The sequence below is a fragment of the Pelobates fuscus genome, chromosome 5 (assembly GCF_036172605.1).
Source record: "Pelobates fuscus isolate aPelFus1 chromosome 5, aPelFus1.pri, whole genome shotgun sequence".
Classification (NCBI taxonomy): domain Eukaryota; kingdom Metazoa; phylum Chordata; class Amphibia; order Anura; family Pelobatidae; genus Pelobates; species Pelobates fuscus.
Genome location: NC_086321.1, coordinates 350,085,788 through 350,102,555, shown reverse-complemented (window position 1 = coordinate 350,102,555; position 16,768 = coordinate 350,085,788). Strand labels below are relative to the sequence as shown.

The 16,768-nt window shown below is 43.1% G+C and overlaps 1 protein-coding gene across 1 annotated transcript in view; it reads left to right on the top strand.

Moving 5' to 3' along the window:
* The window catches only part of LOC134611720 (phospholipid-transporting ATPase IK-like), a 106,904-nt gene that overhangs the window by 9,154 nt on the left and 80,982 nt on the right, over nucleotides 1-16,768 (top strand). Inside the window, exons 4-6 of the mRNA XM_063455894.1 lie at nucleotides 1,525-1,638; nucleotides 4,816-4,914; nucleotides 9,244-9,305. Of these exons, the coding sequence (XP_063311964.1) occupies nucleotides 1,525-1,638; nucleotides 4,816-4,914; nucleotides 9,244-9,305 (275 nt within the window). The remainder of the gene's footprint in view (nucleotides 1-1,524; nucleotides 1,639-4,815; nucleotides 4,915-9,243; nucleotides 9,306-16,768) is intronic.

Sequence of the window (16,768 nt, the reverse complement as noted above, 5' to 3'; positions counted from 1 at the left end):
GGGACTTCCCCGTCTCCCAGTTGGCTCAATATTGCTCTTCCCTTTTTTTGTTTTTTTGTTTTTTGTTTTTGTTTTTTTCATCCAAAAGATAATTTTTAAATAGCAAAACATTCCTTGCCAAAAAAAAGGGTTGAAGTAACCATTTCAATAACACGGTTACAAAACAACTGAACCTTTGGGTGAAGTTAGGATTGGGTGGTCTTCTGGAAAGGAGTGTATCTGGTAACAATGTAACCTTCATAAAAGCAGTTGTTGCCTTTTTACAGACTCTTTCCCCCCCCATGCCCCCAAAATGGCAACAAATAACAAACGGGATGGGATGGGCTGACTGCATTGCTTACGTCACTATTTATTACACCGTGTAAACAGAACTTAAAGGACCACTCTAGGCACCCAGACCACTTCAGCTTAATGAAGTGGTCTGGGTGCCAGGTCCTTCTAGGGTTAACCCATTTTTTCATAAGCATAGCAGTTTCAGAGAAACTGCTATGTTTATGAATGGGTTAAGCCTTCCCCCTATGTCCTCTAGTGGCTGTCTCACTGACAGCCGCTAGAGGCGCTTGCGTGCTTCTCACTGTGATTTTCACAGTGAGAGCACGCCAGCGTCCATAGGAAAGCATTGTGAATGCTTTCCTATGTGACCGGCTGAATGCGCGCGCAGCTCTTGCCGCGCGTGCGCATTCAGCCGACGGGGAGGAGAAGAGGAGGATCGGAGGAGGAGAGCAGGAGGAGATCTCTCCGCCCAGCGCTGGAAAAAGGTAAGTTTTTACCCCTTTCCCCTTTCCAGAGCCAGGCGGGAGGGGGTCCCTGAGGGTGGGGGCACCCTCAGGGCACTCTAGTGCCAGGAAAACTAGTATGCTTTCCTGGCACTAGAGTGGTCCTTTAAATTAGGTTAGTCTCTAAACTGGAAATTGAGAAATTAACTGCACATTTTACTCCAACATAGCTATAAAAACACAAACGCTTCTAATTTTACAGTTTAGCTTTCAACCCCTCAATATACAGTTTGATCTAAAATTTCCAAGTAAGCTGAATAATCCTGACCGCTCTTCCTTGAACTAATCCTAATTAAAGGGACACTATATTCACAAACAACTACAACTTAATGTAGTTGTTCTGGTGAATATAGTCAGTCTCTGCAGGCTTTTTGTAATGTGTGTACATTACAATCTAGGGACACCTCCAGTGGTCACCCCTCAGATGGCTTCTAGAGGTGCATCCTGGGGCTGTGCAGCATTGACATTCATTGTCTCCACCCCCTGCATGGAGACACTGAACTTTCTTCCGAGAGATGCATTGTTTCAATGCATCTCTATGAGGAGATGCTGATTGGCCACGGCTCCTCCCCTGCCCACCTCCTTGACGGAGTCCATCAAAATTGACAATCTCAGCCAATATTATGAACCATTGTGATTGGCTGGGATAATCACTTCTGGCAATGTCAGTAGTACATATGATGCTGTATTCAATGACACCTGATATATAAATCACCCTTAATGTATTCTGTGTCTTTCTCCTTACTAGAACAATAGAATTAAGACTTCGAAATACAACTTCCTGACCTTCTTACCTTTGAACTTGTATGAACAGTATCACAGAGGAGAAGTAATCTATTTCACATTAGTATTAATTTCACAGGTATACTCTATATATCACACATTGAATTGCTTAGTTTGCAAATACTACTAAATATAAATGGAACTTGACTTGTGTAAAATGTTTATTTTAATCCTATGATTTTAAAGTTAAGATATAAAGTATATTGATAAATGCTGGTTACACATTCCTAACACCATACCCTTTATCAATAACCGGAAAACAGAAGAGTGTTTAACCCCTTAAGGGCTGAGCCAATTGTACAAGTTGTAATCAAAACAAAACCTGGAATTTTTTTTTTTTTTTTTTTTTTATTTATTTTTTTTTATATAAATTTGTTCAACCATAATTCACCTCTTTCATATTAAATTGACCCACACATAGTGTTTATCTTTTTGTTCAGGAGAAACAGGGCATTCATGTCACATTAAATATTGTATATATTAAACCTACATTAATATGAATAAAATATAAAAAAAAAAGGGGGAAATTAAGAAATTGTTTTTGTTTTTAGTTCTGCATGGTATATTAACTGTGAATGTCATAATACTTTTGGCTGTTACTACAATAAAATACACATATTTGTATTCAGTTTTATGGTGTTTTGGGAAGTTACAGGGCCAAATACAACCCATAAGATTTTTCATTTTTTTTTTTTCATATTGAAATTCGCCAGATTGGTTACGTTGCCTTTGAGACCGTATGGTAGCCCAGGAATGAGAATTACCCCCAGGATGGCATACCATTTGCAAAAGTAGGCCACCCAAGGTATTGCAAATGGGGTATGTCCAGTCTTTTTTAGTAGCCACTTAGTCACAAACACTGGCCAAAATAAGCATTCAATTTTTTTTTTTCACACACAAACAAATATGAACGCTAACTTTGGCCAGTGTTTGTGACTAAGTGGCTACTAAAAAAGACTGGACATACCCAGGGCCGGATTAAGATGAAAAGAGGCCCTAGGCTATTCCACTTATGAGGCCCTTCCACCTCCCATTTTTAAGTTTGTAAATTACATGAGACAATAAAATACATCATTACTGTGATATATATCAATATGTTAAATGAAACCTGTTGTGATTGGTACTAACCTTTATAAAAAAAATGTGGCACGGATAATAAATTTAAAAAAAAGTCGAGATGAGGGAGGGGGGTGATGAGGAGAGGGGGGGTGACTAAAAAAATTACCTTAAATCCCTGGTGGTCAAGTGGGGTCCGTGGTGGTCCGGTGGCCCTCATTTCCGGTCTGCAGCTCCGCAGAGCTGCAGACCATGGAGCTCGCGAGACCCAATCAGAGCGTTGCCGTGGTAACCCGCGGCAACGCTCTGATTGGGCAGTGCACGCGAGATCCATGGTCTTCAGCTCTGCACATTGCAGAGCTGCAGACCGCCGGTCTTGGCGATCGCGGCAGGAGGGGCATTGCAGTCTGCCCCGGGCACCCCCCTAGTAAGTGGCACCGGGGCGGACCGCCCCCCTTAGTACGCCACTGGTCATATCATATGCGTAGAATTTCTCCTTATTTTCGGTTCAGTGTTTTAGTGTTCACTGTTTTTAGAATAGTGTAATTTTAATTTTGCTAACAATTTGAATGTAGGCCCCTCTTGACCTTGAGGCCCTAGGCTGAAGCCTAGTTAGCCTATAGGAAAAGCCGGCCCTGGACATACCCCATTTGCAAAAAATAAAAAGGAAATGCAAGACTTATATTTGACTCAGTAACTCTTGAAAACACAATAAAATCTGTACATCGTGGGTACTGTTATACTCGGGAGACTCTGCTGAACACAAATATTAGTGTTTCAAAATAGTAAAACTTTGTAAAATCGCATTTGCATTACAAAAAATTGCTTAAGGGCAGATCTCACAAGACAACGGGGCCTTTCAAAGATCATCTTGCATATGCTTCCATAATGCAAAAAAAAAAAATACCCTTCCCAACAGCCGTTTCAAGTTCTTTGTTTTGGCTTGGCAGAAGGCTAAATATCAATGTGAGAATAGTAGCAATTGATCAGGTTGTCATCAGAATTGTAAACAAGTGTTGCCAATTCAAAAGTGGATTTGGGTATGTCAGCCTGCTGTAGTGGTTATGGTGCCAGGAGTACCCAGGCTTAGAAAACCAGTAATGAGGTAAACCATTTAGAAACCTGATTCTATACATTATCAGCAATATCTGTATCAATAATGGCCACTACCAATATTTGACAAAAAACGGAATATCAGCCGATGATATCGGCCAAACCGATAGTCGGTCTATCCCAATAGAATGTATTACCAGACCTTATAGAGGCTGAATTTAACATAAAAACTAAACCGGACAAGCAGAGGTCAGGATAACAGAAGGTTAAAGGTAAAGCAGTCAGTGTTTGTGACCAAGTGGCTACTAAAAAAGACTGGACATACCCCATTCGCAATACCTTGGGTTGCTATTGCAAATGGTATGCCATCATGGGGGTAATTCTCATTCCTGGGCTACCATACGCTCTCAATGGCAACGTAAACAATCTGGCGAATTTCAATGTGAAAAAAAAGAAAAATGTAACATGCTATATTTGACCCTGTAACTTCCCAAAACACCATAAAACCTGTACATAGGGGGTACTATTTTACACGTGAGACATCGCTGAATACAAATATGTGTATTTTATTGCAGTAAAATCAAACGGTATTATGACATTCACAGTTAAAATGTCATGTAGAACTAAAAAAATAAAAAAATTCTTATTTTTTCCCTTTTTTTTTTTTATAGTTTATATAGGGCTGCATCAACAAAGTGATTTAACTCCTAAATGGCAGAGTATTGAGCAGTGAGATTACAGGAGCATTATCTATACACTAAATCTGCTTCATTAAGCTAAAGTTGTTGGTGTTTAGAGCATTTAACCAATGCTGATTTAATTACGGGTTTTGGCCTAAAGCTTGATTGTAAGGGGTGTAAAATAAAGTTGTGCCACAGGATTTGCTGGAGATGAAGGGAGGCTTTTTCATTTATTTTTAGCAAGGGTTCAGTAACCGGTTCTTTCAACAGTGACTGGCAAAGACAATGGTGTTAGTTGCTGTTTTTTTTTTTTTTTTTTGTTTTTTTTTTCATCAAGTCAAATTGCAGTGACTTTATACAATTTTTATTTATTCAAAGTATAAAATGCATTTTGTTTTGAAAATTATCATTGTTCCCTTTTATTTCACCTATTCATGTTTAACACTTTCTATTTGTATCCATTCTAGAGTATTCCTCAGGTCTCAACATTGCCATTCTATGTGATTATTTTACCTCTAGCATGTATCCTGTTTGCACGGTGTGTCCGAGACTTAGTAAATGATATTGTAAGTTCCGTTGTCTGTTTAATATATCTGTAAACCATAAATTTGCATATTTTGGTTGTAGACCTTTTGCCAACAAAATGCGAACAACTCTTTACATGTACTAAAGTTATAACACTAGCCCTGTGGACAAAAAATAGGTAGAATCAGAAGGAATCTATATACTGTATTCTAATGACAAGGTGTCTCCTCTGCATCCAACACTGTCTCAGATAAAGCGGTACACGTATATCTACATTAATTGCGAAAATAAATCACTAGACCCTGCAAGAATCTAAGCTGTGTAATAAAAATGATCTATAAAATCAGAATCTTAACGGGACACTCTGAGCACCAATATAACTTTAAAGGACCACTCTAGGCACCCAGACCACTACAGCTTAATGAAGTGGTCTGGGTGCCAGGTCCCTCTAGGATTAACCCTTTTTTTTTATAAACATAGCAGTTTCAGAGAAACTGCTATGTTTATACATGGGTTAAGCCTTCCCCCTAATACTCTAGTGGCTGTCTCATTGACAGCCGCTAGAGGCGCTTGCGTGATTCTCACTGTGAAAATCAGTGAGAACACGCAAGCGTCCATAGGAAAGCATTGAAAAATGCTTTCCTATGCGACCGGCTGAATGTGCGCGCAGCTCTTGCCGCGCGTGCGCATTCAGCCGACGGGCGGAGAGGAGGAGGAGGAGAGCTCCCCGCCTAGTGCTGGAAAAAGGTAAGTTTTAACCCTTTTCCCCTTTCCAGAGCCGGGCGGGAGGGGGTCCCTGAGGGTGGGGGCACCCTCAGGGCACTCTAGTGCCAGGAAAACGAGTATGTTTTCCTGGCACTAGAGTGGTCCTTTAATGCATGTTTTGGACTCATTAAAGCGTCTGTCACCGTAAACTTAGCTTGCTTCAATCTCTTCATCTTTTCCTCAATTCTCTTTTTCTCCTAAAATACATAAGGCAACATTGGGACTGCTTTGTCTTCTGTATTTTCCTCCGATATGCATAAAAGACGGAGCTACCTTAGTCAAGTTGTCTTTTCCCCCCAGCCATTGTTCGTGACAGCTGGGGGAATAAGGCATTGTCTTGCTCATCATGAAACCATATCTATGGAGGCTGTTGAGGGATCTTTCATAGACCTTGGTGCTGTTGTCTTGCAATGTGTGAGAGTAAAGTACTGATGTAGGCTTTTGGAAAACCGAGCTACAGGGGACAGTATTACGTAAGTATAGCTCACTCGACTCCACCCCTAGGCCACCACACTCAAAGAGACAATGTCAGCATTGCGGGACAAAATATGGAAAGACTCCAGAGGGTGACAGAGAAACTTTAATATGCTATTTTTTTATTTATTTTTTTACATGCTCAAATCTCTATACAGGTGGTCTTCACTTTACCACCTACCTGTTTTAAGACAACTCGCACTTATGACAAGCTCTCTAGCGTTGGGATTCAGGGCATTCCCCACGTTGGAGAGCTGGTCTATGTTTGGGAAATTTTCCCCGAAAATATATTTAAGGGATGCCCTGCTCTGTTGCACTTTTCTGTTTGGCAAAATTTCCCCGAACATAGACCTGCACACATGAAATAAATGTATTTCAGAATTCTGCACCAGAAACCTTTCTCCTTAGCCATAACCCCTCCTGCCATAAACACTTGCTTTTAATTCACAACCTGGGTGCACACAGTCAGAAAATCTACAAACCTTATTAAATATCAAAATTATTCTAAATTTTTTATTTTTTTTTCTGTGTTGTAGTTTTGCACCTTGTTTTAAAGATTTCTGGCTAAAAACGTCAACGGGCATTCAATTTAAGATGGCAATTCTCTGCCCTTTTGGAGTTAAATCACTTTGTGCAGCTCTAGTCACACCTCCCTGCATGTGAGTTGCACAAACACCCTACATGCTTCCTGGAAACAGTCTCCATTTGTAGCTTCCTTGTAGCGGGACTTGGGTAACCCGGCTGGTTATCCCCTATGGTAATGATCGGTCAGGCCCATTTCCCCAGTAACTGGACTGGACACAGTTCCAGGGTACAACTTTGACTAACTTTATTAGGACACACAGCTTTTTATGCCCCCGCAAGGGGTCTCCATCTACACAACACAAAACCAAGCAGGAGTGGGCAGGGTGACAGATATCCATCTCCCGCTCTGGGAGATGCTAACAGGACACAGGGGCGCACATGAATACACATTACATACAGGGGGGTGAACTTTGGGGCTTGGCGCCCCAGGACAAGAAGGGTACAGGGTTAAAACATATAGTTTTAAAAATAGTGTTAGCGCTATACATGAAAAGACCACTGTCTTGTATTGGGCGTTCCACAAGTATTCTTAGAATGAAAAACAATAAACATTTAGCCACTTGTATAAATTAACTTATCTGTTGGTTCCTAAAAACCTTGCAAAAGTCCATAGTAAAAGCTGGTTAATGTATGCTTTCTTCAAATAAAAAAATGTGTATTTGCACATGTCCCAGGTTCTTATGGTGATGGAGGGGTTAATCCAAGCAAAATCCACTGTTTATTATGGATACAATGTATGAAGCAACGAAAGAGTACACTTCTACATTTCTATATATTAAAACATATAGTGCTGAATAGCCCTGGGTCCCATCCAGGATCCCTGCAAAGAGCGGGGCAATAGAATGTAAAGAGCCCGAGATATCTGCATTGAACGTTTGGGGCTCGAGGCTCTGTACATCCCCGAAATTAGTTCCATGGTGTTGCTTGGTTTAGTCCGGCAAATTCAAACTTCGCACCTAAACCAAGCAAAAAACCAGTCAGCTGAATGGGCACGGACCAAATTGCGCAAATCAGCGTTAAGGGGAGGAAGGAGTTTTGCCGCCCAATCCGAAGGGGCGCGAAACTCAGCTGCACCAATCAGGGCTCTCGGGGAGGAGAGGGGTTTCATCGCTAATCAAGTGAAAGGGCACGAAACCCATTTGCACCAATCCGCTGAAAGGCGCGAAACCAATTTGCGCCAATCAGCGCCTGGGGATGAGAGGGGTTTCGCCGCCCAATCAGAAGAAAGGGCGCAAAACCCCGTTCCAACGGGTGTTCCCGCTCTGGTCGCCAGTGTCGCGCAGCGACCAATCAACGCTCATTCATGCCGACCAACCTGGAGAATAGCGCAAACCCAGTTTGAATGGCCGCTCCTTCTCCCATTGGTCAGCACGAACTTCCACTCAATCAGCGGAGGCCTGCAGCTGCAAGACCGACTCACAGCTCTAGGGATTCCCTGCTGGCATGCGTCCCTCTCTCCGGTGGATACGCACACTTAGCCTCGCAGCTCCCAGGTTTGAGGGTGAGAGGTGATTATAGCTCCGTTAGGAGCAGGTAGGATGATCCCTGTAGTGGGATCGAAGACTGTGTACGCAGGCTGGTTCAGGAGTCGAATGCTCCCCCTGGTGATTCGAACCGGCGGCCACCCACGGGAAGCATGCGCCGCTCGTTCCCTTGCAGTCTGTGGTTTTCACACCTTGCTAGTGAGGTGTGAACATTCTAAGTAAACGTTCTAGCTGGAGTGCTCAAAGGGTATTTTGCAGGGTTTACGGTCAAAATTACAGAAAGGGAAACACACATTCTAGGAGGGTACATCCACACATATAAAACAAGGCAATTCAGTTGGGCTGCGGTCCCGCCACATTCCTTAATTGCACAACAAGTTTAATATAGAAGTTCTTATATCCTGCTCAGTTAGCTGACTGCTGAAGCCTACTGCAACCTCGTGTGTGTGTGTGTGTGTGTGTGTGTGTGTGATTGAAAGTTAAACTAACAGGCAGGAGCAGGAGATAAAAACATCTAAAGTAAACACATTGTGCTGTAAGATAGGATTGAAAAGTATGTTCTTTATTGCATGTGGTGAATTTAAGCAATTCAGGTTTCAGCCTGCCAGGACAGAAAACCCCAAACAGTGATACAATGTGAATACAGAGTTTCACTTGGATTGCATGGATTAGCAAAACCGGAAATTCTACATTGTAATATAAAAGTTTCACAACATTTATCCTGTACATTACAAACCCCTACATAAGGTTGGCCGAGTCATAGGTTCATCCTAGCAGCTCTGATGTAATATTTATAGAGTCATAATTGCTGGAAAATGCTTTAATTAATTTTTAAGACTTGCACAGTCATTAATTCAATACGTATTATAATGGCATACTGAAACATGGTTTGCTGGCACAGTTTCAGATCACAAACCTGAAGATTGCTTTTTTTAGATAGATTTTTTTTTTTGTTTTAGTTTTTTTAAATAGTTGTGAATGTTTGTTTTTTAATCTGTTTTGCATACATAGAAAACTCACAGAATTTTGGGGGGCTTTAAAAATATATGTATTCTGTTGCAGGCCCGTCATCGAAGTGATAAGTTGGTCAATAACAAACCTTGTGAAATACTGAGGGGACAAAGGTAAGTTGTTGAAGATGATCTTCTTGGATTTCACATGGTCTTAAACATGTACAGGGTTATTCACTAAATTGAGAACTGAAGGTGAAATTTAAATTGAAGGTGAAAATAGACGGACTGGAAAAGTCTAGTAGTCCTTTTAAGTGGATATTCATCAGGATCACACAAGAAACTATGCTTTGTTGTGTAGTGTTTTCTTATTTTGTTTTTTGTTTTATCATAAAGTCACTTGAATAGTGAGAACAATGGCTGTTCCACTATGCTGTGTATTTACAGTTGTGCTCAAAAGTTTGCCTACCCCTGGAGAATTGGTCATATATGTACCATTTTTAAAGAAAACGTGAGTGAGCAGCCAAAACACATTTCTTGAATGTCTTTCTTGAATATGGGATTCATATTCAACTTTAGATTATAACAGAATGGCACAATTTTAAAACAAAACATGACGACAAAGAAAAAAATTAAATGACCCCTGTTCAAAAGTCTGCATACCTTTTAGTTCTTAATATTGTGTATTGCCCTCTTTAGCATCAATGACAGCATGAAGTCTTTTGTAATCGTTGTCTATGAGGCCCCTAGTACTTGCTGGTGGTATAGCTGCCCATTCGTCTTGGCAAAATGCCTCTAGGTTATGTAAAGTCTTTGGTTGTCTTGCATGAACCCCATGTTTGAGATCATCTCTCCAGAGTTGCTTGATGCTATTATGGTGAGGAAACTGTGATGGCCACTCCAGAATATTTACCTTTTTCTGCTGTAACCACTGGAGGGTCAACTTGGCCATGTGTCATTTATAAACATGTAAAATAGAAGGGGTCCCAGAACAGACCCCTTAGGGACACCACTTGCCACCTCTGTCCAGAATGAAAATTTACCATTAACGACAACTCTTTGTACTCTGTTTTTAAGCCAATGTTCTACCCAAGAACAAGCATTTTCATCTAGACCGATTTCCTTGAGTTTGAACACTAATCTATTGTGTGGAACTGTATCAAATGCCTTGGAAAAATCCAAATAGATCACATCCACTGCAACACCCTGATCTATACTTCTACCTACTTCTTCGTAGAACGCAATCAAGTTAGTTTGACATAAAACGTGCTTCATAAAACCGTGCTGATTTTTGCTGATAACATGTTCAAGGAATTCTTGAATATTATCCCTTAATAACCTTTCAAATATTTTATCAGCCACAGAAGTTAAGCTCACAGGTCTATAATTTCCAGGCAAGGATTTTGAACCCCTTTTGAATATAGGAACCACATCTGCCTTCCTCCAATCCTCGAACACTTCCTGAAAGAAAAGAATCTTGAAAGAATAAAAACAGAGGTTCACTTATTTCTACACTTAGTTCCTTAAGTACACGTGGATGCATACCATCAGGCCCTGGAGCTTTGTTTATATTAACTTTCTGTAGTTGCTGCAGCACCTTGTCTTGAGTTAACCAATTACAATTATTCTGCAAGTTTTTAGTAGCAATCATTTGCACATCTATTGCCATGGGTTCTTCCTTAATATATACGGAGGAGAAATAGTTATTTAAAATTCCTGCCTTTTCCTGGTCTTCATTAACTAACACCCCCGTTTCAGTTTTTAGTGTACCTACACTTTCATTTTTTTTGTGGCATTGATGCAGCAAAGGCTTCTTTCTGGCAACTGAACCATAAAGCTAATTTTTGTTCAAGTATCTGTTGCTTGCTATCCTAAACTCTGTGTGTTGCGGTATTTCGCTGTGACAGTAGCGTCATATTGTGCTCCTTGAAACAAACACACTGGCTAATTCCAGAGCAGCCTTTATATCTCCTGAGATTATGTTTTTTTTGTTTTTTTTTTGTATCCCGAATAAAGCTTCTGGCAGTTGTGTCTGAAATCTTTCTTGGTCTACCTGACATGGCTGGGACAGCGTTGCAGGGTTTAACCAAGTCTCAAGTCAGAATTTAGGCAGACAAGAGTTGATTCAGCGAATCCACAGGTGGGGGTAATCAACTCACTTCAGTCAGGAACTGGCTCTTTACTCCTGGGGAACAACAAAGCAACTGAGCACAGACCCTAGGGTGGTCTGTGCGTAAATAGGGTAAAGTGAATAGGAGCCCTCCCATGAGGATGGGTCTAGGTGCCTTGTGACTAACGCCCCTCTGCCTGGACATTCGCAACGGGCTCCTGGAGGAGTGTGGACGCTAGCCTCCTGCCCACTGACTATGGGCCTGTAGCGGTACTTACCTTATCCGGGGGCCGGCCGCGGTCCTCTCTTCAAGCCGCGCGCGGTCCTGCGGCTGCACGAGCCGCGCGCGGCTCTTCCGACTGCTCAAACAGGAAGGCGGGCAGTGACCGCGAGAAGTGGTCACGTGTCCCGCCTGCAGCTAAGAGCGCGCCGCGATTCTCGGGCGTGCTCTTAAAGAGACAGTGGGAGCCTAAATTGCAAAAAGGCTCCCATTGGCTCCTGTCATGCCAATCACCCCATACACTTACCTGTTGGGGGAGTGGAAGTGACAGGAGCCAATCACGTTAGTTTGAAGGCTACTTATACTTACCCTTTTCCCTTAGTTCCTTGCCCTATCGTGGTTTCTGCTACAGTTCCCTTTAGTGCTTGTTGTATTCATTTGTGTTTCTCCGTACTTGACCTTGGCTTTGTATTCTGACTTCGTTTTCGCTTTATCCTTGTCTGTACTGTTTGCCGGCTTGCTGATTCCTGTGTACCAGACCCCGGCTAGTTCTCGTTTACGCTGTCTCTTTGTGCCCTTGACCTCGGATCGCTCCTGACTCTGTACTTCTCCTTTACGTCGAGTCCGGCCACTCTAAGGTCCGGTAGACGTATCTCTCCTCTGTGCTGTCTTCTGTTTTGCTGGATCCTGCGTGTAGGGGTATATACTCGTTACATTACGATAGGGCCATGGACCCCGCAGATGTAGCTCAACAGATGGCGACCCATGAGGCTAGATTTGTAGAGCAGGATCACCGTATGGATCAAATAGCTCAGGCTCTCCAGACGCTCTTAGCTAGAACCATTCCAGCAACAGCACCTAACCCTCCTACACCCCTGCTTCCTGAAGTATCGACTATGCCTAATGCTGCAGCACATTTAACGCCTCCTCCTAGGTATGGAGGGGATTCTAAGACATGCAGAGGGTTCATTAACCAAATAGAGTTTCATTTTGAAATGTATCCACGTTCATTTCCCACAGAGAGGTCCAAAGTTGGGTTCTTTATGCACCAACTTACCGACAAAGCACTTGAATGGGCAAACTCTATTTGGGAGGCTAATGGACCTATGGTGCATAACTTTCACAGTTTCCTAACAGCTTTTCGCAGAACTTTTGACACTATGAAAAGGTCTAAGAATGCCGCTAGAGCATTAATGAGGGTTAAACAGGGTTCTAGGTCTGTGGCTGATTACGCTATACAGTTTCGTACCCTTGCCTCACAGGTCGATTGGACCAATAATAGGTTAACTACTGCCTTCATGGAAGGCTTATCAGATTCTATATTGGATGAGGTAGCGGCTAAGGAACTTCCTGTTGCCTTAGAGGACCTTATTGACTACCTCATCGATATAGATAATAGGATTCGGGACAGGCTCTATACCAAGAACAGGAATAGACATTTTGTTACGCCTATTCACCCCAGAGTTAATCCACCGGAGAGTGTAAAAGTATCTGAAGAGGAGCCAATGCAATTAGGGGTTGCCAAACTCTCTGATAATGAAAAATTACATAGGAGAAGAGAGGGACTCTGCCTATATTGTGGTAGGAGAGAACATATGGTAAAGGAGTGTCCTCTGCTCCTGGAAAACTCTCGCACCTAAGACCTTATAGGGGACTGGCCTTGGGTGTGATTTCTAAGTCTCCTACATTGCCTCCTAACCGACTGCTTCTCCCTGTTTCTTTACATATGGGAGAGAGTTGTATAGTTGAAAACATATACGCCCTGGTTGACTGGGGCAGCTGAGAATTTTATAGACTCTGGTTTTGTAAAGAAAAACAATATTCCCATCAGGGAGAAGGAGATACCCTTGGCCGTTGAGGCCATAGATGGTAGACCATTGATATCTCCAGTTGTTACTCACGAGACTGCACCGCTACACATGTACACAGGGGTTCTACACTATGAAACCATTCGGTTCCAGGTCATCACCTCTTCCTCTTCACAGTTGGTATTAGGGTATCCATGGTTACGTGCCCACAATCCCATTTTTGACTGGGAGACAGGGCAGATAAAATCATGGAGTGAAGCCTGCCATGAGTCATGTACTATTGAAGTCACGCCTGTGAATTCTATTAACGTTCCTACTGTTCCTCCTTTATCTACGGCTATACCCTCTCAGTATTTAACTTTAAAGACTGTCTTTGATAAAAGAGAGGCTGACAAATTACCGCCTCACAGACCCTACGATTGTGCTATTGATTTGTTGCCTGGTACTATACCTCCCAAGGGCAGGGTGTACCCCCTATCGGTTCAAGAAAACCGTGTCATGGAGGAGTACATTAAAGAATCATTAGAAAAGGGATTTATTAGGAGATCCTCTTCTCCGGCTGGAGCGGGGTTCTTCTTTGTATCGAAGAAAGAAGGTGATTTAAGACCTTGCATTGATTATAGAGGTCTTAATAAAATCACCATCAAAAATGCTTACCCTATACCGTTAATAACAGAATTGTTTGACAGGCTCAAACATGCTACGGTATTCACCAAATTAGATCTTAGAGGAGCATACAATTTGATACGCATAAAAAAGGACCACGAATGGAAGACAGCCTTTAACACTCGGTCAGGTCATTATGAGTATACCGTCATGCCATTTGGGCTTTGCAATGCCCCAGCAGTGTTCCAATAATTTATTAATGATGTCTTAAGGGACTTTATTCACTCATTTGTTATTGTGTACTTGGATGACATTTTAATATATTCTACAGACATTCACACTCATCACAGACATGTTACGACAGTTCTGAAGACCCTTCTTGCTAATGGTCTTTATTGCAAATTAGAAAAATGTCTATTCGACCAATCCGAGGTCCAGTTTTTAGGGTATTTGATTTCCGCTGAGGGTTTTCGGATGGATCCCCAGAAGCTCGCTGCGGTCATAGAATGGCCTCTGCCGCAAGGTCTGAAAGCCATCCAGCGTTTTCTGGGTTTTTCTAATTATTATAGACGTTTTATCAAAGGTTTTTCGTCTATAGTAGCGCCTATTACTCGTATGACTAAAAAGGATGGCAATACACGTGTCTGGTCTACTGAGGCACTTCAGGCTTTTGACTTTCTTAAGACTACGTTCGCCTCTGCCCCTATTTTACAGCATCCTGTCCCCTCATTGCCATATATACTTGAGGTTGATGCTTCCGATATAGGGGTAGGTGCTGTCTTATCCCAAAGAGAGTCTCCTGACAAGCCATTGCATCCTTGTGGCTTCTTTTCTAAACAAATGTCCAAAGCAGAAAGGAATTATGATGTGGGTAATCGCGAACTCCTTGCTATCATTTTAGCACTCAAAGAATGGAGACATTTGTTAGAAGGCACTAAGGATCCCATCCTCATATTTACGGATCATAAGAACCTGTCCTACCTTAGCGAAGCTAAAAGATTGTCTTCCAGGCAGGCTAGGTGGTCACTGTTCTTGTCTCATTTTAATTATATAATAACCTATAGGCCAGGTGACCGGAACACTAAAGCGGACGCTCTGTCCAGACAATTCGAGACTATTGACAAACAGGAGATTGATGTCACTCCTGTCATTCCCCCAGACAGGATAATCGCAACTACTATATTGTCTATTTCCTCGTCCCTCTTGCAGGCCATACAAGCGAAACAGAGCATGGCACCTAGCGAGAGGCCTAATGATAAATTGCTCGTTGACGTTCCCGAGAGACGGGATATTCTGTCACTGTATCATGATACTAAGACTGCTGGACATCCTGGTATTTCCAAAACAGTGTCAGCCGTTTCTCGGTATTTCTGGTGGGATACCTTACGTAAGGATGTTACTGACTATATAAGTGCTTGTTCTACTTGTGCATGTATGAAAACCTCTCGTAGAGTTCCTTGTGGGCTGTTGCATCCGTTACCCGTTCCCGAGAGACCTTGGTCTAATCTATCAATGGATTTTATTGTTGAATTACCCCCTTCGAATGGTAACACAGTCATCCTAATGATAGTAGATCGGTTTTCCAAAATGGCTCACTTTGTGTCTCTTCGCAAGTTGCCCACTTCCAAGGAACTGGCTCTTATCTTCGCTAAAGAAGTGTTTCGATTACATGGTATTCCCTTATCTATTGTATCCGATAGGGGTAGCCAATTTATTTCCAGGTTCTGGAAAGCCTTTTGTTCGGAGATGGGTATTTCCCTCTCGTTTTCTTCCGCTTACCATCCCCAGTCTAATGGAGCTGCTGAACGTGCCAACCAGTCTCTGGAGCAGTACCTCCGTTGTTTTGTGTCTCACCATCAGGACAATTGGTCTGACCTGCTTCCTTGGGCTGAATTTGCTCGGAATAATGCCACTCATGATTCTTCCGGCAAAAGCCCTTTTTACGTTGTCTATGGCCAGCATCCCGTTGTTCTTCCGGCTGCATTCTCCTCACAGGGCATGCCAGTTCTGGATGAGCATTTGGCTGGTTTGCGTAATACTTGGGAGCAGGTTCAGCGTTCTTTGGTGGACTCTGCTGCCCGCCAGAAAGCTCAGGCTGACAAGCATCGCAGAGCGGCTCCTTCCTATGTTGTGGGGGACAGGGTTTTGCTTTCCACACAGAATATTCGCCTCCGGGTGCCTTCTATGAAATTGGCTCCCCGCTTCATTGGTCCTTATCGCATTATACATAAGGTTAATCCCGTTTCTTATGCCTTGGGTCTGCCTAAGAATCTGCGTATACCCAATGTATTTCACACCTCGTTGTTGAAGCCTTACGTACGCAACCGCTATACCCGGCATACTCCCCCTCCCCCTCCTGTCTCTGTGGAGGGTCATGAGGAGTAAGAAGTGTCTGCTGTTATTGACTCTCGTTTCCTCAGGGGTCGGCTTCAGTACTTGGTACATTGGAAGGGTTATGGGCCTGAGGAGCGCAGTTGGATTTCTGCGGATGCTGTTCATGCTCCCCGCCTTGTACGTTCTTTCCATTCGCGTTTTCCTGCCAGGCCTGGTCCTGCCCGCCCGGAGGGCGTGTCCTCAGGGGGGGGTACTGTAGCGGTACTTACCTTATCCGGGGGCCGGCCGCGGTCCTCTCTTCAAGCCGCGCGCGGTCCTGCGGCTGCACGAGCCGCGCGCGGCTCATCCGACTGCTCAAACAGGAAGGCGGGCAGTGACCGCGAGAAGCGGTCACGTGTCCCGCCTGCAGCTAAGAGCGCGCCGCGATTCTCGGGCGCGCTCTTAAAGAGACAGTGGGAGCCTAAATTGCAAAAAGGCTCCCATTGGCTCCTGTCATGCCAATCACCCCATACACTTACCTGTTGGGGGAGTGGAAGTGACAGGAGCCAATCACGTTAGT